Source organism: Megalobrama amblycephala, linkage group LG16 (genome assembly GCF_018812025.1).
Source record: "Megalobrama amblycephala isolate DHTTF-2021 linkage group LG16, ASM1881202v1, whole genome shotgun sequence".
Lineage (NCBI taxonomy): Eukaryota > Metazoa > Chordata > Actinopteri > Cypriniformes > Xenocyprididae > Megalobrama > Megalobrama amblycephala.
In genome coordinates, this window is record NC_063059.1 from 28688939 (window position 1) to 28714669 (window position 25731).

The 25731-nt window shown below is 37.3% G+C and overlaps 1 protein-coding gene across 15 annotated transcripts; it reads left to right on the top strand.

Moving 5' to 3' along the window:
- The first annotated feature begins 1734 nt into the window (after positions 1–1734).
- picalmb (phosphatidylinositol binding clathrin assembly protein b) lies at positions 1735–25731 on the top strand. 15 transcript variants are annotated; one of them, XM_048160117.1, is made up of 25 exons: positions 2194–2330; positions 7058–7209; positions 7511–7653; positions 7766–7841; positions 8640–8742; positions 9072–9165; positions 10469–10580; positions 11379–11485; positions 11570–11611; positions 12281–12292; positions 12420–12505; positions 12696–12819; positions 13043–13176; positions 15147–15238; positions 15359–15511; positions 16711–16794; positions 17033–17122; positions 17724–17834; positions 18069–18176; positions 18815–18845; positions 18942–19041; positions 21749–21808; positions 21885–21989; positions 22221–22332; positions 24333–25731. In XM_048160117.1, the coding sequence occupies exons 3-24, from the start codon at positions 7534–7536 to the stop codon at positions 22311–22313; spliced, it is 2037 nt and encodes a 678-aa protein (XP_048016074.1). In that variant the 5' UTR covers positions 2194–2330; positions 7058–7209; positions 7511–7533; the 3' UTR covers positions 22314–22332; positions 24333–25731. The 15 variants fall into 15 exon arrangements, with proteins under 15 accessions (XP_048016068.1, XP_048016067.1, XP_048016070.1 ...); XM_048160111.1 differs by lacking the exon at positions 7058–7209 and having other exon boundaries at positions 1735–2330; positions 13049–13176; XM_048160110.1 differs by lacking the exon at positions 7058–7209 and having other exon boundaries at positions 1737–2330.

Genomic DNA, 25731 nt, shown 5'->3' on the forward strand with positions numbered 1-25731 from the left:
CACGTCCATCAACGCTTCGTTCAGGTTACAGAAGCCGAGAGATTTTTCAACAATGGCTGCGTCCCAATTCAGGGGCTGCACCCTTCGAAGGCTGCATACATCATCGAGGCAGTCTCATTTAAGAAAAATGAGTGTTAGATTGCAATGTAAGCAAAAAATTACAGTATTTTACACCTCACAATGAATATCAGTCAATTTTATTACTATTACTTTTCTTAAATATGACATCCTTGATGACATATGCAGCCTTCAAATGTGACCTCTGGAGGACACAGCCTCCGAAATGAGATGCAAAGGAGTGTGTTTTTGGTTGTGAGGGAAAGATTACCTTTTCAGCGTTAAGGGAACAGTGGATGAATTTTTTTTTTTTTCCGGGGCAATGGAGTTGCACACGTATGTTTGTTTGTTCCCGGGATTTGGGTGATGAATACTTTGTAAACAAGTCCCAGTTTGGCACTGGATTTGCAGATCACGGGTGGTGAGTAAAACTGCATCAAATGTCCGTGTTTTGTTGGCAATCTGTGCGACAACAAAAGTGAAATAAAAAGTGCATAAAATGTAAACAACACAAACGTTTTTGTTCCCCTTTTATTTATAATGATATCGCAGCTTGCAGACGATCTCTACGCAAAAGCCGCGTGCGCTCGTGACTCTTTAGCTCTTCCCACGGCAGGCAGGCCTCCAAGGGCTCGTTTTTTTTCGGAAAGACTCAGTACAGCGTATGTATCTTTTAGAAATATGATAAAACTAAAGACTTTTCAGAGATATGAAGGATGCAATACTACTCTACATGTACTCAAGATTAACATGAGATTGGTAGAAACTGTGTGATACCCCCCCTTAAAGGATTAGTTCACTTTCAAATAAAATTTTCCTGATAATTTACTCACCCCCATGTCATCCAAGATGTTCATGTCTTTCTTTCTGCAGTCGAAAAGAAATTAAGGTTTTTGATAAAAACATTCCAGGATTATTCTCCTTATAGTGGACGTTAATGGCCTCCAGACGCCTTCCGTATTCTAATTACGGAACGAACGCAGCGGCAGTTCTGTTTTTTCCATAAGTAGAATAGGGAAGGCGTAGGACATACAGCACAAGCTTTTTGAAGAATACGGAAAGCGTAAGCGCGTACAAGATCACTTGTGTTTATAAAGCATATACAGTTGTATTTTTTTTCGAAAATGACCGATCATTTCGCTAGATAAGACCCTTATTCCTCGTCTGGTATCGTTTAAAGCCCTTTGAAGCTGCACTGAAACTGTAATTTTGACCTTCAACCGTCTGGAGGCCATTGAAGTCCACTATATGGAGAATAATCCTGGAATGTTTTCATCAAAAACCTTAATTTTTTTCGACTGAAGAAAGAAAGAAGGACATGCTGGGGGTGAGTAAATAATCAGGAACATTTTATTTAAAAGTGGACTAATCCTTTAAAAAAGTAAGTTACCTGGTTGAATTAAAATTGAGTTCATTGAAATTAAAAAATAAAGTTGGTTTAAGATTGTTTTAATCAATAGAAACTCAAAATATTATGTTATCCGAACTACATTAATTATCTGAGTGTAGAAGCATTTAGTAATTACTGAGATTTGTAATTAAAATTAAAAAATTTTTTTAAATGATAAGAAAATAAAATATAAATCTAACTAATATTAAACATTAAACAATGTCACCAAGCTGAAAAAAATATACAAATATATTCTTGATTGTCCCTTTATTCCAAGTGAATCAGTAATGAAGGTGTCTGCCTGATCCTGGATCAGCAGCATCAGCGGTCAGTGTCCTATATTCCTCCAGCTCTCATGGAACAGCACAGGCCCGCCATTTGCCTTCGCTGCTCTTCAATCCTGCGGGCTTACACGAACAAGACAGGCGGCGGTTGAACGGCGGGATTAGTGTCGAGACATGAGAGATGAGTCACGAGCCTTTACAACGCGCGATTGAAACCCGTAACAATGTAAGAATTCCGCGCGAGATATTCGCTAACATCATTTGTGGATTCATCATCGTCTCGCGCAGCGGATAACTGTGGAAGGCTTCCCAGCTGCCTCCTCTTGTCCGACCAATCTTTGTCTCCCTGTATACTAGTGTCGTACTGCAGGAGGTCGACCGGGAACTGTGAACACTATTTAGTAGCAGCTTGAATTTCAATATTCATCATTCATATTATTGGATTCTCGATCGCTGGAAAGCTTTGAAGATGTCTGGGCAGAGCATTACAGACAGGATAACTGCTGCTCAGCATAGCGTTACTGGATCAGCCGTTTCCAAAACTGTGTGCAAGGCAACAACGCACGAAATTATGGGCCCTAAAAAGAAACATTTGGATTGTAAGTATTAGCAGCTGTGTTTAATCTGAAATCGCGACGATGAATGTGTGTACAGCTGTTGCTTTGATTGTTATGGCTACGGGTTTAGGCTATTGTACAATGGGCAGGCCCAGGTTGTGCTAAGCTAATGTGCTTAGACAGGCTCCTGATCATAATAATATTGGAAATACAGGGCATTTATGACAAACTGACATGCATAACTTTCAGCTGTATTGAAGCAGGACCGTGTATGTGCAACAATGCTGTTTGTATTGTGAATTGCTGTGAATTGCTATTAAGTTTATGATTTATAGTTTTAATAAATGTTTTTAAATTCTCTTAATATAGTTTATGACCTTATGTGGACCTCCTTAGCATTGCCATAATGCTGGTTAAATGTTAATTCTCTATAATGCTTATTGGGCAGAAATAAATCAGTGATGTTTTTTTTTTCTTTTTTTAGGCTGTTGTGCACAGGTTATTGTAAGGAAGGTGTTTTGTGTTAGAAGTTCATTTGGATTTAATTCTCATGTCCATTTGGTTACAAGTCCACAGGTGTTGTGCACCTCCTTTAAGAAGTGCTGGTCTAGTGCCAGTCTAGTAAGTCTGTGCTTCAGAATAGATCTCTATTTACGTCTGTCTCAGCCAGGCCTGACTATTCTTTCATTATGTTCTTACAGCGTTATAAGACAAGCTATGACATGTTTGAAGGACTGTAGTTAGGATTAGTTTTCTGCCCCCTAGTTTAGTGTGTATCCCTTCATTTTGTTGAAACTTGCCTCTTTTTCTGTCTTCATCTGAGACTACTATGAGAACTAAAGATGCATCTGTAATTTTTATCAACAGCCTATTAAACTGAAATGTTCACCATAAACTGAACATTTTCAAGGCTTGAAGGGGTAGTTCAGGCAAATACTAAAACTCAAACTCATGTTGTTGCAAATCTGTATGAGTTTGTCTCTTCTGTGGAACAAAAAAGAAGATATTTTGAAGCAGAGTTATTATAGTTGACTAAAACCATAAAAAAAAACATTTGTTACTTGAAATAAAATGATCTTTAAAGGTGCAATATGTAAGAATTTTGCAGTAAAATATCCAAAAACCACTAGGCCAGTTAGGGGTGTGACGAGACTGGTATCTCACGAGACGAGACGAGATTTTTACACACTATTTTTAAGAAATCCTCAATGGCGAAATACATGACTAGAAAAAATATTCTGCAGGTGTATTTGAAATGTTTTAACTAATCATCTTGTAATGAATGTCATTTCAGTTCTACTTTCTGAGTATGAATTTTCATATGCAGTAAAAGACAACAATACTCAAGCACTGTAAAAGGTTTTGCCACTAACTCAACTGACTGACTTCTCTTCTGTATTTCAGTCTCTTCAGACCTTACTGTACATGATTTATGAGCTTCTACAACTTTTGACCTCCTAACTGAACTCCTTTCCACAAACTGATCATAAAAACAGTATAAATAAAAATGGTAACACTTTACAATAAGGTCTCATTTATTAACAATAATTAACCAACAATGAGCAATATGTTTGCTACAGTATTTATTAATCTTTGTTTATGTTAGTTAATAGTCATTCATTGTTAGTTCATGATAGTTCACAGTGCATTAACTAATGTTAACAAATGAAACCTTATCGTTTGTGCTTAATAAGATTAAGAGAAACTGTTATTCATTTTTATGGTAACACTTTACAAGTGCAACCATAATCATCACACTCTATCAATAATCAAAGTGCAAATAAGACCAATTTTTTCTTTGATACAGAGCTAAGAGATGGTTACAACTACACTGCCCAGCCTAAAATAGCTTTCATATTGAGAGATATTTGCATGCATCAGGGAGCCGCTTTCAAAATGCGGGGTATTGACATCGCGTTTGAATGCGTGCTCGCGTTTACTTTCACTTTTAGCGATCGCGCATAACTGTAAATATGGAGCGGTGGCAACCGTTATCCAACTGGATTAAATGTTTTTTATTTAAATACAAAGCAAAACGACAGTGGAGGCGTAATGTAAATGAAGCGGTGGCATATTCTTTCCTAATCATCCTAATACTCTGTTATGGCAACAACATCACAAGACTACTTTTCGCCTCGACGAGAAATCTCGTCACATATTAGTCTCGCAAGATCTCGTCACACCCCTAAGGCCAGTGTTATATATTTTGTTCACTTGAGTACTTACAATATCCCAAATGTTTCCAACTATTTTTAAATCGTGAGAAAATTGCAATTTTAAGCAAGGCTCCGGGATGTGTGAGGAGTCGCCTGTCAATTGAGTCATACCCGCGATACCCTCGGTTTCCGGCTTTATTTTGTAGAAATCATGGAAACAAGACGCTTTTAATATATTACATGTTTTAATAGACAATGGAACAGCTGTTTTGATATATTTATAGACAGAAAACTAATTATTGTTATATAGCTCAAGACATTTAGTGTTTAAATCTAATTTTTTTTTTTTTTTTTTTTGCGAGTACCATGCTTTACCAGGCCTCAGAGAAAAACACTATTTTGTCAAGTAGCTAACATAGCATAATCAGATGCAGCTTTATTTTTATTAACAGTAATATAGAAATTTCTCCATCATACAATATGTTTTAAAATTAATTGCATGCCATTTATCAACAAAAGCCATCCAGTATTTCATATGTTATTCTAAAATCGATCTATCTTACTGCAGTGTGCAACAAGTGTCTCACAGCAGCCGCTGAGCGAACGCACAGAGTATAACATCATTTTCAACACACTCAAATATATCTAATATGATAAACAGTGCTGTGTTACCTCATACTCATGACTGGAAAAGCGGAAGTGGCGCCGGCGACTGTGGCATAATAAAAGTTCTGCTGCTCGTGAGGCGTGTGTTGCGCAATCGCTCCAGCGGCCTCGTTCAGCTCCCACAACACTCGGCCCTGCTCTACTTCATACTACAGTAACGTTAATAATCACATCTATGAACATGATTTCTGCCCGTGTCCTATTCGGATTATTTTCCACCGGCTGTGAGGTAAAGACCACATGTCCCAAGATTCCGCGCTCAAACTTGGCGTCAAGCTACGCCTTTGTTTTGAATAGGCCTCTAGCGGACAGAAAATATTACATACTGCACCTTTAACTAAAATAAAAAATATAAAAACTTAAAGCTAAGATAACAATTCTAATTTTTAATTTGATGAACTAAATAACTGGAATAAAAACATAGATATATTAAAAACACCAAAAACTAATAAAATTGACCAAAACACACAACAAAATTGCTAAAATTGTAATTAAAATGAAAACAGAAAATAAGCAATTAAAAACTCATTTAAAATATGAATAAAATCTAATAATAATATCTCAGTGATACTAAAATAACTGTTTTGAAGAATGTTGATAACAGTTTTGGTGTCCACTCACTTTCATTGTATGGACAACACATCCATTGTTTGACATTTTCTCAAAACGTCTTTTATGTTCAACAGAAGAAAGAAAGTCATACAGTTTTTACATTATTTTGGATGGGGGAAGAGTGGTGGAAGTATGACGTCATTTTGTAGGCCAGTCGGAAGTTAGCATCACGCTGGTTCCCTTAACAAAAACCCGATAGGATTTTCCCGTAGGCTTTTGGATTATCGCAAAAATTAAGTTCTGTATTCAACAAAAGTTCATGATACTTGCACGTTTTGTCCATCAAGATAATTTTCACAGATGAACACAACTTTTATGAATTTTGAAGCCTAAATGCAGTCACCAGAAACAAAAAGCTGAAGGTAGGCTATAAGCGAACTACACCAAGATCGCACAATTTCAACATCACCAACACAAAGCTTCCAAGAACTCTTTCATTCTTTATCTAAAACATTTTCCCTGAAAGTTTGAATTAGAATAGTGTGTAAGAGCGCAGTTATAAGCATAACTAGGCTGTATAAGTGGACTGAGCTTACCTGTTCGCCGTGATGATATTTAATATTGCCGGCAGCCTCTGTAGTCCGATTTAGCCACTTGTTAGCAACCGTCATTTTCAAGACATGTAATGTGCAGGTTAAAGGGAGAGTTCACACAAAAATCTTCTTTCAGACAAACACAATCTGAGATATATTTAAAAATATCCTGGCTCTTCCAAGCTTTATAATGGTAGTGAATGGGGGGGGTGAGATTTTGAAGCCCAAAAAATGCATCCATCAATCATAAAAATAATCCATACGGCTCCAGGGGGTTAATAAAGGCCTTCTGAAGCGAAGCGATGGGTTTTTGTAAGAAAAATATCCATATTTTGCATCCATATCCATATTAGACGACCATACACAAATATATCTCTGATTGTTTTCGTCTGAAAGAAGATAGTCATATACACCTAGGATTGCTTGAGGGTGAGTAAATCATGGGGTAATTTTCATTTTTGGGTGAACTATCCCTGTAATACTGATGTACTTTTGTCGTAGAATAAAATGTAAAAGTATCTTGAGCTTGTGTTAACCATGGATCTTATTTCAGCCATTTAACCAAAATCTCATTTAAAAAAAACATTGATTTTGGGACAATGGAACCTGAAGTGCTAAAATGCCAACTCGCTTCCGGGTTTTGGCCTACAAAAATGTGTCTTAGTTTCACCACTCTATTATGGTTACTTATGGTCCTTTCCACCAACCAAAGATGAACTGCTTTCGCCAGATAGGCCTGTGGCTGTAGAACAGATTAGATGATCTGATTCTAAACATTTTAGTTGACATCTTTTGTGGTGAGGGCTTTGTTTCTCAGGAGTAGGAGTGAATCAAAGTTGGCAGTGCTGTGGAGGCAGCTGTCTTACACCAAACCAACCAACCACACGATTGAAGTCAACCTCATTCATTCAGAAAGAAGAAGCCCATCAGAAACTGCACTACATCACCATCTATGTGAATACTACACCACAAAAATTTCATTCCACTAAAGTATATTTGCAGAAGTGCATAAAACATATCATCAAGAAAGTCCACCAGCACAGTTAATAGTGGGCTGTGGAATTCCTGCGTAATTCCTGCATAATGCTTGTTTATGTGGACTCTCTCCACATTTTTCTGTTTTATGTTATACATGCATGATAATCCTTTTATTTACTATGTTTTAAGCTCTATACCAGTGCCGTCTGTTTCGTTGACTCGATTCTTGCCTGTTATTAATGTCTGTAGTTAATGGAAACCTCTGTTTCTATTGTAGACCTGATACACTGTACCAACGAGATGAATGTGAACATTCCTCAGCTGGCAGACTCTTTGTTCGAGAGAACCACCAACACCAGCTGGGTGGTGGTCTTTAAGTCCCTAATCACAACACACCACCTCATGGTATATGGGAACGAGGTGCGTGACTGTGGGAGTTCTTTCTGCTTTTTAATCTAAGCTAAGCTACTGGTAAAGATCTGCAAATAACTGTATGCATTAATAATATTTTAATTTATTACTTTGGTTACAGCGATTTATTCAGTACTTGGCCTCCAGGAACACATTATTCAACCTCAGTAATTTCCTGGACAAAAGTGGCCTACAAGGTACAGTAATGAGCTATACACATTTATTTCAGACTCTACAGAGGCTTCATTCTTCTTTGATGCCCATCTTTAGATGCATTGTTTGGCTTGTAATAAACATAAAAAAAATTAAACAAATTCTTTTTTTCTTTTTTAATGAATTTAAAGGGTTAGTTCACACCAAAATGAAAATTCTGTCACCCTCATATCGTTCCATACCCGTAAGACATGTGTTCATCTTTTGATGAAAGAATGCTGTCAGATTTCCTTCCATAGACTCACTTTGACGCTTCAAAAACTTCATAAAGAGATCGGAAAACTAACCTTTTCCAGAAGCTCAAACATGCTTCTGCTTATGTTCGCTGATCAATGTTTACATGCGAGTAAAAGCCTAAATTAAATCTGTTCATCATTACAAGTGATCGATTCTCTTCAGAAATTCTGGATTAAACTGCTCGATTCATACAGTTTTCCGATCTCTTTATGAAGTTTTTGTGTCCAAGTGGTAGTTACAAAGGCAGTCTATTGAAGGAAATCTGACAGCATTCTGTCATCAAAAAGATCTTCATTTGTGTTCTGAAGGTGAACAAAAGTCTTTCGGGTTTGGAAAGACATGAGGGTGAGTAATTAATGACAGAATTTTTCATTTTGGGGTGAACTAACCCTTTAATTAGTTTTATAATATTTATAACTTTATATTATTTTTTACATTCTTAATTAAACATTTCACCTTTTCCTTTGTGTGCAAATACTCCTTAACATTTGTTACAAATAAAATCATTTATTACTTAACCATCATCTTTATCGGTGTCTCCATAGGTTACGACATGTCAACGTTCATTCGGAGGTATAGTCGATATCTGAATGAGAAAGCCGTTTCATATCGACAGGTGGCATTTGACTTCACGAAAGTAAAGCGTGGGTAGGACATTTTTTATACATATTATAATACGGCTTTGATGGTAGTTTCTAGTTCCTGCTTTCTTTAGTGTGTTGAATTTTGCATTAAGAGCATTATGTAACACAAACAGTGATTCATTTGACCAGCAGATTCACTCAATACAATGATTTTCTTTTAGCCTTAGCTGCAGTTTTTGTTCTAAATCATTTGAGGGGGATTTGTGCTGTAGCATTAGTTTTGAAGTGCTTGCATTAAGTGCTTGAAGTCATTGCACTGGATCATCCACTAAACCTCCATGCACTGATCCCCCTAATGTCATTTGACCTATATTTTAAAATCTTTTCCTTAAGGGTGGATGGAGTGATGAGAACCATGAACACAGAGAAGCTCCTTAAGACCATCCCCATTATACAGAACCAGATGGATGCCCTTCTTGACTTCAATGTAAGTTAGCATGGAGAGAGCTGACAGTTGATCTACATACATGCATTATGCTTATAGCCCCTTTCACACAGCAATCCCAGTAAATTACCGTAAAATTACCAGAATGACTTACGTTAAATACACACATGTGCTGTTCACACAAGCAACAGCGTTCCGTAACCTCGTATGATAAATACTTTGCTTGTTACATATACGTGCAAAATTTCAGCCATAAGTAAATGATAGATTATGTTCATTACCTGTCTAGCCATGTATGTTTATGCTAAAATATATATATGTATATATTTATAAATAATGGTTTGTATTTTTAAAAACGGCATTATGTGTAGTGAGTTGGCTCACATGATTTATGTTTCACGCTTCAGAAGAACTTTCGTTAAGGGAACATAGTGAGAAGGATGGAAGTATTTTGCAATTGAGAAAGCCCTTAAAATGGCCGACTCCCTGACTAGTGCCCTGACTACGGAACTAGGAAGCTGATTGAGATGCACCCATAGAAAAACAGTTAAAAGCAGCGGAACTTACGGTAAACCTCTCTGACAGAGGTTTATGATTGGCCCAAAGCAAAATTCTTACGTCAACACGCTCTGAGCGGGATTCGAACCGGCGTCTCTGGCATGGGAGACGGACACGCTAACAAGGAGGCTAAAGATAGCAGTGCCTCTTGAGGCAAGGGGAGCGAGGTCTACACGCACAGCTCTTACTAGCTTACTTCCATTACACTCACCCCCCTAAACCTCACTCCCATCCGGGTCACGGCACCAAATGTAACTGGTCCTACTCAATCCACTCTCAGCGGGATTCAAACCGACGTTTCCGGCATGGGAGGCGGGTATGCTAACAAGGAGACTAAAGACAGCAGTGGCTCTTGAGGCAAGGGGCGTGAGGTTTACATGCACAGCTCTTACTAGCTTGCTTCCATTACACTCACCCCCCTAAACCTCACTCCCATCCGGGTCACGGCACCAAATGTAACTGGTCCTACTCTACCCGTTTGAATCGGCGTCTCCGGCATGGGAGACCGGCACTCATACCGGTAATCTTCATTCTTTGTTCACACACAGTATCATACCAGTAATTTACTGGTAATGTTACAACTTCTCATACTGGTAAAAGGTTTGAAATGGTCCTGTTCACACATGAACTCTTAACGGTAATTTACCTGTATTTACCAGTAAAGACTGTATGTCTGAAAGGGGCTTATACTGTATATCATGAAATTATGAAATGAATATTTACTTTGTAGCAGCAAAGCATTTGTGTGGCATATGTTTATAAAAATATTTTTTTTTTGTTTGCCCAGGTCAATGCCAATGAACTAACCAATGGGGTTATTAATGCAGCCTTCATGCTTCTTTTCAAAGACTCCATTCGACTTTTTGCAGCTTACAATGAAGGGATAATAAACTTACTAGGTAGGTCCTTCATGATGCTTTCTTCTCTATACTAAATAAATAAACCATGTATTGTATAAATATACCCATTTTACTTTTAAATGCAAGATGTACATTAAAGATTTGAATTAAATATTTAAAGGTGCTTTAAGCGTCACGCGTTTTTAGGCCAAAACATTTTTTGTCACATACAGCAAACATCTCCTCACTATCCGCTAGCTGCCTGTCCCCTGAACACATTGTAAAAAAACACGGTCTCTGTAGTTGCCACAAGCTCCGAAAACGGCAATAAAAACAAACTGGTGCAGCCTGGACCACGAATCATAATAAACATGCTCCAGCCAATAACCGACAAGAATGATTTTAAATGCGCGTTCATGACTGTTTCAGGAAGCACGGAGGGGAGGGGAGGGGGAGGGGGAGGAGGAGGGAGGGTCTAGCTAGCCTCTGTTTGACAACACTTCGAACGTCAACAGGAAGTTACTCCACCCAGGATCACTTAGAGCACCTTTAAGCTCTTTAAATTTAACAAAAAGTTGTGGTGCAGTAGTGCACATGCTCACGAGAAGTTGTACTTAGAGTTACGCAGGTTCAGATTCAGCCTGCAACATGTCCTGATTGCATATCTTCCCTCTTCCTGTACTTCCCCCGTACACAAAAAAATAAATAGTTTGTCTGAACGTCAAATTCAGTTTTTTAAATCCCATTTGCAGATTAAATGTATGTGGAAAAAAGTGATCTTTTTGAATTTCTACACTTGCAAATAAGGACATAGTACTGCTGATTGGTAATGAGTACTTCTTCATCTTCCTCTCACAGAAAAGTACTTTGATATGAAAAAAGTTCAGTGCAAAGAGGGTTTGGACATCTACAAGAAATTCCTTACCCGAATGACACGGATCTCAGAGTTCCTCAAAGTGGCAGAGGTGAGATTCTCATGTGTTGTTCTGGAGGCAAAGTACTTCATTAAAAGAGCGTTATGTAACTTATTTGTTCTTCTCGGCTAACAGCAGGTGGGAATAGACCGCGGGGACATACCTGACCTGTCTCAGGTAAGACCACACTTTTATTCTGACTTGAACACCTGCACTCTTTCTGCATTATTAACGATCCTGAATATTTCCTGAAGCTGTTCTGCTTTCTCTTTTACTTTACCTTGCACAAATGCATTTCTGACTTAAAAATGCATGCAGGTCATTAGGATGCGCATGTCACTAAAGATTTCTTACCTTTTCTGTCTTAACTTTTCCCTGTTTACAGCAAATAAAGGTGTTATGGGCTCAGTGGAGAATTGAGAATAGTAATAATAGAAATAATAGAATCATGACTCCCACAGTTATAAGTATATTGACTCAGAATATATGTAACAGGTTCTTACTCAATTATATACAGTATAATGTACAGAATGGACATAATTTATCCAGCAAAATTATGATAAATATATTCTTAAGAGTATAGTTTCATGATGATAGTAATGTTGATTCACTACTGGCATCTTGGGAGTGAGAACCGGTTGTTATATACAGGAACATTAAGGACTAAGTCATGAATGAATTATGCAGACACAAGGAAAAGGACAGATTATATATCTGGTGCAAATGCCATCCTAGTCATATATAAGGGCAGATAGCTGCTTTGAAATTCATGCACTATATGTCTGACCAAGACCACCTTTATATTCTGTATTTCCCTTTATCTTTCCACCTTCTGTCCATCTTCAGTTTACAGTCTGTGTAAGTACTTTTCTCACTCTCTTCTGCACTCCTCTGCACTGTTTAATTCTTATTGCCAATAAATGTCAAGCTATTCAGTCATTCCATTGGTGGCTATTCCTGAGTAAATGTTTGTGCATTCCCTCAGGCCCCCAGCAGTCTTTTGGATGCCCTGGAGCAACACTTGGCTTCATTAGAAGGGAAGAAGGTGAAGGACTCCACCGCCGCCAGCAGGTGGGCCATTCATATGTCACGCTCAGAGCTGAGTACAAATTAATGAGTGCTAACAGATGCATTATGTTGACAAGTCTTGATAGATTTATACTTATACGAGTGGTGTGATTTACAAATGCAGAAGTTCAGTATACACCAGGTGTAGTTTTCTCTCATACTGACAATTTATCTCTCTCCCCGACTTTTGTAGGGCAAGCACACTCTCCAATGCCGTGTCATCTCTGGCCAGCACTGGCATGTCTTTCACCAAAGTGGATGAAAGGGAAAAGCAGGCAGCTCTGGAGGAGGAGCAGGCAAGATTGAAAGCACTAAAGGTACATAACAGGACACGTGTCAAAAATAAGGAAAGGATTTCCAGAGGAAAGGATTTCCAGTATTTTCTGTTCATTTTTATTTGGTTGCGTTCTGTTAATTATAGATTGCTGTTTTCAAGCTAATGAATGAAAAGTGGTTTGTTTGTTGGTTGGTCATTCTACATGCCAATCAGATGGCTCCTTCCTGTCTAAAAGGTTTCTTGGCTTGTGCTTTTGTAAAAAGGAACAGAGGCTGAAGGAGCTCTCCAAGAGGCCTTCGTTTGCTACAACTGACACTTCTCCAGTCTCCACCACAGCAGCATGCATCAGCACAGCTCCTGCCATAGACCTGTTCTCCACTCCCAGCTGCTCCAATGGGTTAGCCAAACAAATCACTCCACAGTATGACTTCTCTAGAAATGTTTCTGTATGGCTTGAGATATAAAAACAAGCAGGGTTCGTGCTCGACCAGGGGCAAATTTACTAAGTTGTGTGTCAAACCTGGGGGTCGCAATCCCCACTAGGGGTCACTAAAGATTTACAAGGGGTCGCCAAGCTGACTTTAGTTTGAGAGCTAGGGATGAAACGGTTTGACAATAAACCACCACGGTGCAATTTCCGATGGTTAGTATCACAGTTTAATATTTTAATCATCATCAAAACTGTATTTGATTGCCAGGATTTGAAAAACTCACTGTCCAGTATTACATAAAATAAGCAAGTCTCAGGCAGAAACAGCATAGGTTTCATTTTGTTTGAAAAAATGGCAGAAAGAAGTGAGGTTTTGCAATTATTTGAAATTATATGCAAATTAATTCTATGAATATACAGTCAAACCAAAAATTATTCAGATATTTTTGATATATTTTTACTAGTGGGTGCAGGACACTATAGTTCATTTATGTAAGTGAGGATAGCAAAATAAAGTAAACTGTGACGTATTATACCCAAAAATTCTTTTTTCTAAAATTTATAAAAATTTGGAACCAAAAATTATTCAGACACTTTGACCTGACCATGTTTTGCTTAAGTGTTATTTGACAAAATTAAGATTAATTTTTTCTGACACAGTTTAACTCTGAGATCTTGTCATATTTTATTACCATTTTTTAAACTATAGTGAATAAACTGTATTAATGAATGAAATGTTCAAGGTGTCTGAATACATTTTGGTTTGACTGTATCTCTGAAGGGAACTGACTGACTTGAGAAAAGTTTTGATGGCATTTTCTTTTCATCTTCTCTCTGTGTAACTTAGCCAGGGTTGCCAGGTTTTCATAACAAAACGCACCCAATTGCTACTCAAAACTAGCCCAAAACTAGCCCAATCATGTTTAAGATGGGGTCTCCCAGTAAAAATGTGTGTGTGTTCCAGGGGGAAAAATATCATGTTATTTGGGGTTGCTTCAACCTGCGGCAACAGCATTAAAGTATCCCAATTCCGTGGGAAAACTGTGGACTTGGCAACACTGCGCGTAGCATTTATAAGCACATCTGCTTTGTTTACAGAGGTTACCAGGGAAACAGCTCTATTTCTGCTGTTTCATAAGCGCCACCTACTGACAGAGAGCGGATTATGTTGTAGGTTGTAAGTCAAATCTAGACGTAGTTGTTAATGCTATTATTTTAATGTTTCTGCATTAAATACTTAACTCTTTTGTAATCAATGTCAGTAAATGAAATGTGTGTCTGCAAGTGTTTGGGGTGGGGGTGTCGTTGAGGATTTTGAATGTTAAAATAGGGGAAAAAAAGGGAACTAATGCCTTAGGGCAGGGGTCTCCAAACTCGGTCCTGGAGGGCCACTGGTCCAGCAGAGTTTAGCTCCAACCCCAATTAAACACACCTGAACCCGCTAATCAAGGTCTGATTAGGCATACTAGGAACTTCCAGGCAGGTGTGCTGAGGCAAGTTGGAGCTAAAATCTGCAAGACAGTGGCCCTCCAGGACCGAGTTTGGAGACCCCCTGCCTTGGGGGGTGTTCACATGACACCTTTTACATGACAACTTCAATTTGGGGGCCTGAAAATGCAAACTTTGATGGAAATTTTTGAAAATTATACTGTTATCGTCTCCATTTTTGGAAACTGTGATGCCATGTGCATACGTATTACATGATCAGTCTATAGGCGTGTAGTGTTTCTTTACAATGTGACAGTTTTTTTTTTTTTTTTTTTTTTCACGAATCCATGTAAATGAGTTTTGACAATGCTGTCATATGCAAGTGAAATTTTTCAAAAACTCAAAGGAAAAAGTTTCATGTTTTTAGTACATCGTTGTCATGTAAACATACCCTCATATTACAAGAACCTCTCTTTGTTAAATTGGTCTTTTTGTTTTCTGATCCTCAGTGCCCTGAAGATGGAGAGCGACCTCTTCGACTTGCAGACTAACTTTCAGTCGGGCATGCAGCCTGGATCCTCTGTGGCCACGGCATGGGGAGGTGAGCTCCTTTGCATGTGACTGCGTGTCAGATTTTGCATGCTGTAGCCTTTTCTGTTAACTAAAGTCTCGTCCTAATGTCCTTCTGTTCGACTCTTTCTCTCTCCTTTTGCTTGCTCAGATCCTTTCTCTTCTTCTGAAGCTGTAGATGACTCCATTCCAAACCTAAACCCTTTCCTAACCAAACTTGTTGTTGATGGTGCTCATCTACCCGTTATGTCATCAGATGGTGTTAGTTTCTCCTCTAGGACGTCAGGTCATGAGATTTTTGGTGGTAAACATGCCTTGGTTTCTTTCTTCCAACCCACCCATCCAAAGTGTTTTATTAGTTTGAGTTGTTTGGTCGCTGAATGTCCCTCGTTGTTTCGCATGCACAGTATCCTGTTGTGTTGAATCAAGATTCCTCTGATTAAGTTCGGTCCAGTTAAACGTGACGTCTGAGTAAGAATGCAGTCTGTAATTGGAGACTAAATGGAGGTTAGGTGGCAGTACTATGGATAACACTAATGTTTGTAGACACAGAGCTTTGTTTTGGCTCTGTTCAAATGGGGCTATTTCATTAATTACAGGTTTTATCTTGATAGCTGAAATTAAAGTGTGTGTAGGTAGTGTGAGACCCCCCCCCCCCAAAGCATGTTAATTGCGTGCATATAAATACAAAAAAAGCGAGATGTAGACTACATACTGAATAGATTAATTTGCCCAACTTCCAATATAGTATCAGCTGATATGATAACATCTAACTTTAAAGAAACAATAGGTTGCATACACTACCGTACAAAAGTTTGGGGTCAGTACAGTTTTTTTTATGTATTTAAAAGAAGTCTCTTGTGCTCACCAAGGTCACATGATCCTTCAGAAATCATTCTAATATGCGGATTTGGTGCACAACACTTATTATCGAACTTATTTGTCGAAAACAGCTGTGCTGCTTAATAAGTTTGTGGAAAGTGCATTTTTTTTAAGGATTATTTGATGAATGAAAAGTTCAAAAGAACATCATATTCTGAAATAGATTAAAAAAAAATATAAATGTCTTTACTGTAACTTTTGATCAATTTAACATATCCTTGCTGAATAAAATTAAAAGTTTGAACTCAGACTTTTGAATGGACTTATATATAATTTTATGGCATATATAGTATAATTATAATTATAGGTTAAATATGTTTAATGCTCTTTTTTTCAGTCTTTGTATGGTGCAATTTGTCAAAGGTCAACAAGTGAATTATCATCCATAAGTGGAACCCTGTCAGAAAGTCAATAATTGCTATTAAATATTTTAATCATCTAACAGCCCTAATCATAATATATATTATAAATAAGTTACTTGATTCTGAAACGAGAACTGTTTGTTAGAAAATCTCATTATTTCATTCCAGTTTTCACCTCAGTCTACATTTGCTTTGTAAAGATTTAGTAATAAAACTATAAAGCTATAAGTGAATGATTGTTTTTCCTTTTTTACCATAGATCAGTACAATCCCTTTATTGATTCAAGTTCATCTGTATCAACCAATTACAAACGCACTGTGCGGATAGAGCACTTAATCTCAGGTACCATGATGGCAAACCATCCCACCTATGTTTCCCCTCTGTCTGGAAACATAGGGGCACTGAAGCAGTGTACAGGGACTAACCTGTGATCATCCCTGCTGGATGCTGTTTGCCTTCTGCACATGGCTGTATCTTAATATTGCTATTTAAATACGCTCTTTACTAATCTGAATCTGAAATGTCTTTATGTCTGTAACGCTTGCTGTGTTGTTTCTCCTCCTCCCCGCCTGCCTGTCAGACTCGTTTGGTCAACAGTCTATGGTCCAGCATCTCCCAAACCCCTCTCCCTTCCAGTCTGAGCCCTCCACTGTAGCAGGCCTATTCAGAGGTAGGGAGGCTGTGGCTGGAGGTTGCCTTGTGTGACGCTGCCCCCCTTTGTGATATATGTTTTCCTTTGTCTCTAATGCTGTCTGATCTAACACCATTCAAAACCAGAGGTCTGGTTCACCTAAAATTGTCAATTCTATCATCATTTACTCACCCTCATGATGCTTTTATGGTGCTTTTCTGAGTTTGACAACCCCAATTCTATTTGATTCTAATTATTTGAAAAATAACAGCCAGAATATTCTTCAAAAATGTGCCTTTTTTGTTCTACGGAAGACATAACCGTTTAGAATAACACATTAGAATGAGGGTGAGTAAATGATGACACAGTTTAGCATTTTTGGTGAACTATCCCTTTAACATTGTTCTTGTGAGCATGTAGTGCTCCTTGTAGTTTTTCAGGATGTCTTGAGCATGTCTGTAGTTTACCCTCGACTAACTCTGACATGTGACCATGGATACTAGTCCACTCATTGGCAGCACTTGAACTTAGTACTTTTGATGCTGGCCATTGTTTTAACTCGTGTATTCTTCAAATGGTGTCCTAATCTAAATTGTGTGTGTTGTAAGAGTGCTTAAATGAATTTTTATGCCTTTTGAAGGATACGGAGCTCCACAAATCCCTCCTCCACAGAGCTCAGGCGAGCTGCGTGTTGATTTTGAGTCTGTTTTTGGTACTAAAGCTGCCTCGTCCAATAGCCTGGATACAGATGGTAAGGAATTTTAGTCAAAATCAAACAGAACAACTTAGATCAACAATTCTTTAAATCTAATCATAAGTTTCTAAACTGACAATATGAAATTATTTTAAACTTGACTTGACTTTGTCTTATTTGCTTTCTTATGTCTGTGTAAAGCACTGAATAACCATTGTGTGTCAAATATGCTATAAAAAACAAACAAACAAACAAAAAAACCTCACCTGTCTCACTTGTGAATGTCCAAAGCTGGGATTTTGAAACCCACTGTGGCCGGCTCAAATCAGTCCTCCAATCAGCTCCCAGAGAAACTGGTGTCAGATGACCTGGATTCTTCCTTGGCCAACCTTGTTGGAAGTAAGTGTTTGCATATCTGGTGTTGTTTATGCTAAAATCAAGATAAAGTACATTGTTAGGGGCCATTCACACAGAATGCGTTTTTACATTCAAAAATGTGATATGAAAAAAAAAAAAAACCCTAAAGACCCATTCACACCAAGAACAATAACTATAAAGATAACTAACGATAACTATAATAGTGTCAACACCAACTCACAATATCTTTTAATGTTTATTCTAAGCGTACGCAGCTGTCATCTGCCACTTTAAATGCTTGAGCTCTGTATAGCAGGATAGATTCTGATTGGCTGTCAATGTTTTTATTGTTGGATTTATCAGCTGCAAAAAAAATTGAAAGTGATTCCAACAATATTGTTTCTCTGTGTCATTTTTGTTATAGTTTTGGTGTGGACTCTGCTATTATTTCATATTTACAACGATTTTTGGAACCATATCGTTATCATTTTAGAATGCCTTGTTATGTGTGAGATGCTGCTACATCCGTCTAGTGTATCTTTACATAGAAAAACAATGGAAAAGCAGTTCAAATGCAAAAATTTGTTCAGTGTGAGTGGCCCCTTATTTTCACACTTGATTCTGTTCAAATTTTAAGTGTACCTCTTTAAAACCTTTGTGAAATAATATCTCACTTACAGATCTGGGTATTGGAAATGGTACCACTAAAAAGTAAGAATGTTGCCCTTTCTGATGCTCATTATATCCATTCTGATACATTTTTCATATTCTGGTTTGGTGTTAACATTAACCAAACTTTTTTTACAGTGATATCCACTGGAACCAACCAGGAGAGAAGAAATTAACTGGTGGAATGAACTGGCAACCCAAGAATGCTCCATCTACTACATGGAACCCTGTCTCTATGGTACAGCTGTATTTCATATTAATAAAATAGCTCTGTTCCAAAACCTAGTGAGCTGTCTATTGCCTACATAGGCAGCTACCTAAACTCTTAAGACTGTAAGACATTACACTACTTAAAATGTGGACTAGACATCATACACTTGCAGACTTTGTAAATGGTTACACAGAAAAACTTGGCATCATACACTAAACAACTGAAGATCACACTCGACTTTCACTTTGTTCCAAACAACAAATTTGCTCCTCATTGATAGGAGATCCATGACAAATGAAAGCAAAATGTGCCCTAAAATTGGCTCAAAATATCTGCCATGTTTGATATCTGCTGACTGGATGAAATCATAGTCTAAAAAAAAAAAATCAGTTTGTGCCCCTCATACATTATGCAGTTTTCTGTGAAATCTGTCAATTCTGACTAAACAAAACCTATAGACTCGCTTTAGGCAACTAGCAGCAACTCTTCCAGATAGGGCAAATATCAGTGTAAAAGTCCTGTAGTGTATTTCAGCCTTTAAAGGGGTGGTTGATTATGATTTCACGTTTCTAACTTTAGTTAGTGTGTAAAGTTGCTGTTGGAGCACAAACATCTGCAGAGTTACGATGCTCAAAGTTCAATGCAAAGGGAGATATTTTCTTTTAAAGGTGCCATCGAACGTTTTTTTACAAGATGTAATATAAGTCTAAGGTGTCCCCTGAATGTTTCTGTGAAGTTTCAGCTCAAAATACCCCATAGATTTTTTTAAATAAATTTTTTTAACTGCCTATTTTGGGGCATCATTAAATATGAGCCGATTTATGCTGTGCGCCCCCTTTAATTCTCATGCTCCCCGCCCACGGAGCTCGCGCTTGCCTTAAACAGTGCCTAAACAAAGTTCACACAGCTAATATAACCCTCAAATGGATCTTTACAAAATGTTCGTCATGTATGCGTCGGATTATGTGAGTATTGTATACTGTTATATTGTTTACATTTGATTCTGAATGAATTTGAGGCTGTGCTCCGTGGCTAACGGCTAATGCTACACTGTTGGAGAGATTTATAAAGAATGAAGTTGTGTTTATGAATTATACAGACTGCAAGTGTTTAATAATGACAATAGCGATGGCTCTCTTGTCTCCGTGAATGCAGTAAGAAACGATGGTAACTTTAACCACATTTAACAGTACATTAGCAACATGCTAACGAAACATTTAGAAAGACAATTTACAAATATCACTAAAAATATCATGATATCATGGATCATGTCAGTTATTATTGCTCCATCTGCCATTTTTTTGCTATTGTTCTTGCTTGCTTACCTAGTCTTGATGATTCGGCTGTGCTGCTCCAGACGTTAATGCCTGCCCTTGTCTAATGCCTTTCATAATGTTGGGAACGTGGGCTGGCATATGCAAATATTGGGGGCGTACACCCCGACTGTTACGTAACAGTCGGTGTTATGTTGAGATTCGCCTGTTCTTCGGAGGTCTTTTAAACAAATGAGATTTATATAAGAAGGAGGAAACAATGGAGTTTGAGACTCACTGTATGTCATTTCCATGTACTGAACTCTTGTTATTCAACTATGCCAAGGTAAATTAAATTTTTCATTCGAGGGCACCTTTAAAGAATTCTCAGTTTAAGGACTACAACAAGCTTCTTCCCGGGTTAGTGACATCACTAACCCTAAAATTTACATAAACCCTGCCCCTGAGAACACGCAACAAAGGGGTGAGGCCGTGTTATCGCAATACAGTACGTAACACAAATGCAATAGCATGTCATAAAAGCAAGATGACAACATGACATGTTATAACCATAATTAAACTACTATACCTGTTCTATCTTCATGCAGCATATATTCTCTGGCTCTGTAGGATCTTACAACAGTTCCCACATGAGCAATTTATAAATTATCATGACAGAATATGCTAATCAATGAATAGTTATCTCCACATCAGATACATAAATTAATCCACTAACCATTCAGAAATGTCCTGTTGCATTCTACATGTTGTCACTTCTTCTTGAGTCTCTCCATCATTGTCCGACTCCGGTTTGAACATAAAAGGCTGAATAGTTTTCAGTGAGTCTTCGTGAGGTAATCGGAGCTGCTAACACAAGCTCTTGAAACTCCGCCCTCTTCTTGAGAGCAGCACCTCATTTGCATTTAAAGGGACCCACACAAAAACGGAGCGTTTTTGCTCAACTTTAAAAAGTGACAAATTAAACATGCTATAAAAAATGATCTGTGGGCTATTTTGAGCTAAAACTTTACATACACACTCTGGGGACATCAGAGACTTATTTTACGTCTTGTAAAAGTGGCAATATATGACCCCTTTAAGGGATCAATATAGGGAGCAATCTACATAGGCAGCATCAATACGCTCCACACAAAAATACTACAAAATAAAAACTCAACTCCTAAATAATTTCAATTGAGGCTGTTGCTGAGCTAATAGCTTGATACTTTTAAAAAGCATAAACATACAGCACACAATTTTAATTACATTGAACCATTTTCATTTTCAGTGGTTCACAGTATTGAAAGAATTGTTTAATCATAACCAACATTTTTCTCACCTTGCCCTCCATTTATTAACTGGGTTTACTGAAGTGCATTCTGGGATTTGACTAAAACAAGGGTTTAAGGTTTTGGAACAGAACAAATGTAATTAAATTAATCACATGAACTTGTTCTCATTAGTCCTCCTCTGTTTTACAGCCACCATCTATCATGGCTTTCCCTGCTACAACACCTACAGGAATGATGGGATATGGCATGGTTAGTAATTCTTTGAAACCAGCTGCCAGAATTGAGGTTGTCGAAATTGTATTCCTCATCGTTGTGATCTTTGTAGCCTCCACAGTTGCCCTCCATGGCCATGATGACCCAGCCCACAATGATGTACACACAGCCTGTCATGAGGCCGTCCAATCCATTCGGATCAGTGTCCAGTGCACAGGTACAGTCCCTACGATCTTTCCAGCTGTTCATGTACGTTACATTGTTCTTGTGATGAATGTAGCTTTCTATTAACACTCTTCATAATCATGGTCCATTGTGTTCTGATGGGCCATGTGACGGAGAACTCCCTCCCAAACTGCAGATCATCCCCTCTCCTCCTCCACGTGTGCTTCTCCTCGTCACTCCAAGTTCTTTCCTTTCTCTCTCTGTGTTGTTCTCTCTGCATTAGCCCTCCGCTGCCTCTAGCCCTTCCAGTCAGAGTCCTCTCAGAGCCCCAGGACAAGACCCCTTTGCACAGCTCTCTCTCAAGGATTTCTTGTAGAGCTTCGTCTTTTGTCTAGGTACCGCATGTGTTTGTGCTCACCGATGGTCTTGCATGCAGTCGAGTTCAGTTTCATCTTGTGCCTCTTGCTAGATGTAGAACTGACATGTAGATACACATTACAAGTAATGTGTTATGTAATCAGATTACTTTTTTTCAAGTAATGAGTAAAGTAACACATTACTTTTAAATTTACAACAAAATATGTTACTTTTTCAAATAAGTAACACAATTTATTTGGTTTTCCCATTTATTGACTGACACCTCTCGTCCCCATGTTGAGAGAAATCGGGAGTAAGGTGCAGAAGCGTTGTGTGCGCTGTGTGAACATGATGGTTATTGTAGTTCTAGACTAAATGTGAGCATTTACCCCTCTCATTTGCACAAAAACAGATTCAGTATTCCTCAAAATGAATAAAAACAGTCAAATGCAAACTTTGAATATTACGCAAACCTGAAAGAATTAAATGTTGAATACTAAAAATATACTTTATGTATTTAATCTCACTTTATTAACCAATGTATTTGCTGCTGATCTTTGCAATGATGCAATTCAACCATAATAATAAGCAAAAATGTCAACATCATTTAAAACATCAAATTTCTTTTTTTTTACCTGCTGTACAGGCATGAATGCGCATTTCCTTAACCCTGAGGCTTATCCACTTTACTTTGGGTGTGAAAGGGCTTTTACATTTAGAAAAAATACTGCTTTTGCTTTTCTTTTTTTTTGTTATTAAAAACAAATTAGAAAGCCCAGCCCAGGTGAAACGCAAAAGTTACATAACATTGCTTTCTATAAAAAGCAATTAAGTAACTAAATTAGTTACTTTTTTAGGGAGTAAATTTGTTACTTTTTTAGGGAACCAATTTTAGTAAATTTGTTATTTATCACCACCTACTGGTGGTGCAACAATGTAATTGATACAATCTTTATTTGAAGCATCAAGGTTTTAATCTATTTTGATCACTACCATAGACATCAGTGTTTATATCCAAACTATAAACTTTTATCTCAGTACTTCTGTGATAATTTGAATTATTGTAACCGAAATAATGATACTGTGGGATGAAAAGTCTGTTTGTGAAGCTCTTTCATACCTTTACATGATAATTGCTCTCTCTGGATCAGCTTTGGGTTGTCATTTAGGAATAGGATCGTGTGGGTGTTTGAATCGAGTTCCCAATCCTTTAACGATTAATTGTGCAGCTCTAATGTATGTATATTAAGGGTGGGACAAAATATTGATAGGGCAATATATCATTGTCCTCCTCCGTGTGATTTGAGAATCAATGCGCTGGCGCCAAATATCAATATTTTAATTAAATAGTTATAATAATATAATAATTAATTAATAATATAATAATATAATATATAATAATTAATTAAAAATATTTAATAAAATAAGGTGTCGTTTTCACCTTCTTTCCAAAGAATTGCCACCCCTAATGTGTAAATATGTTATTTTTTATTTTAAAACGTTTTATAAAAATGTTCATGATTTACTTAATACATATTCATGAGTGTATATATTATTTTTTTAAAATTAAATATTTAATTCTATTTTGAAACTATTATTTTAATCATATGTTAAATAATAATGTGGGGAAAATGACTGAGTTCATCTTTAAAACTGATATTCAGGCCTGATAATGTATTTTTTAAAAAGTCATGGAGATTTCGTGAATAGGGAATATGATTTTTTTTTTATTTATTTTTTTATTTTGCACAGATATTTCAAGATATTTTATCACTTTTTCTCTTTCTGTGAGTAATTTTTTTTTTTTTTTTTTATACTTCTCTAGAATCTAAACCAGACAAGCCTGCAACATCTCTAAAACTTTAATTTTTATTTTTCCAACCCCCTTTGATACAGGCTATTCACATTTATTTTTTTCATTCATAAATTTGTCACATTACAGAAGTGACATGGGTTATGAATGCCATTTCATGTTGACTCGGCAAACTAATGTTTAAAGCACCTTTCTGATTATATGTTTAACTGTTTCTTTTTCCAGATGCAGTTTATGTAACACAAAATGAAGTTGCTCCCTGATGTCAAACCATTAAGCTCTGTCCTCTGTGCCGGGATGCTCTTCAGAGGACCAATCCCACAACATACTCGACGTCAAAGATGTAAACCAAGTGTGTTGAAAGACTGGGAGCATACTGCAATCATTTCGTAATTTGTTTAAGATGTCAAGTGATGCTGCTGTTCAGCCCATAAAGGGATTCCTCATACATTTTATAATCTGTTAAGGTAGGTAAGGGCATTGAGAGACTTTGATATTTTGTGTTCTGAGAAGCTATAGTTCGATTTTCCTGCTAGATGGTTTTGTTTTTTTTTTCCTTCGACCGGGAGCTTCTGATGAGAGGTCTTGTGGCGAATGTCGACCTAAATCGGAGTATAACTCAGCATCTGATATAGTATGTGCTATGAAATAGTAACAGTAACTTTGTTTTACATTTTATCTTTTAGTTTTACTTTAATTGTATTCACCAGTAGACCTTTCTTGCGTGTCGTTTGTATTTATTTATGATTAATGCCTAAAAAATAAAAAAGAAGAGTTTACGAAGTACATTGGGGAAAAAAAATATAAATAATAATTCAACATTATTCATGGGTGTTGGATTGTATAATGAAGGTTTAGACTTTTAAAATAGATATTATGTGAAAAATACACCTGTAAGCTAAATGATAGAGCACTAACTATTCTCTAAGTTTTATGTCTAGAACAACTTCCCGTAGATGAAACGTTTGCAGCCCAAGGCTATTGGGAGGGTAATCATTAGTGAATGGTTTGTTATACTGTTTAGTCGATACTGTGCTTAGGGGTTTTGCAATGAGATATTTGTTGGAGTAGAAAAGCACTTCCTCCGTTACTATGAAGTGTTGCACTTGGGAAGGGAGGTGTTCTGCATTATGCATGGCATGCCATCATTTCACACGGACCGTTAGATATGGCTGCCCCTGATCTGAATGTTAAGAGTTGCCCTCATGTTTCAGACTTCTTGTCAAGTTAAGCACCCTGCTCTCTAAAAGTCCAGGAATACTGAACGGGAGCTGGGTGCTCCTTTAGCTATTGGTCGCGGACAGGGTTATTGATATCACTGTAAATTTGAAGTGTAAAATATGAGAATGGCTGACTGGGAGACGGTTCGAGCACTGTTGATCGGTGCTTTTATGTATATATACATATATCACGTAGACAGTTTGTCCAGGGGTTGGCTGAGGATGGTTTGAAATATGAAAGCAATTCAATCAAATCGCAATTGACCTAAGTTTTACTGAATAATTTCTGTGTTGTCCTCACGGATCATTTTTTTTGTTTTTTTTTGTTTTGTTCTATGTATTTAAAAGATGTAAGAACAATTAGTGAACTCTTTCTTTTTCAAATAAAGTGCAGCTTCCACAAA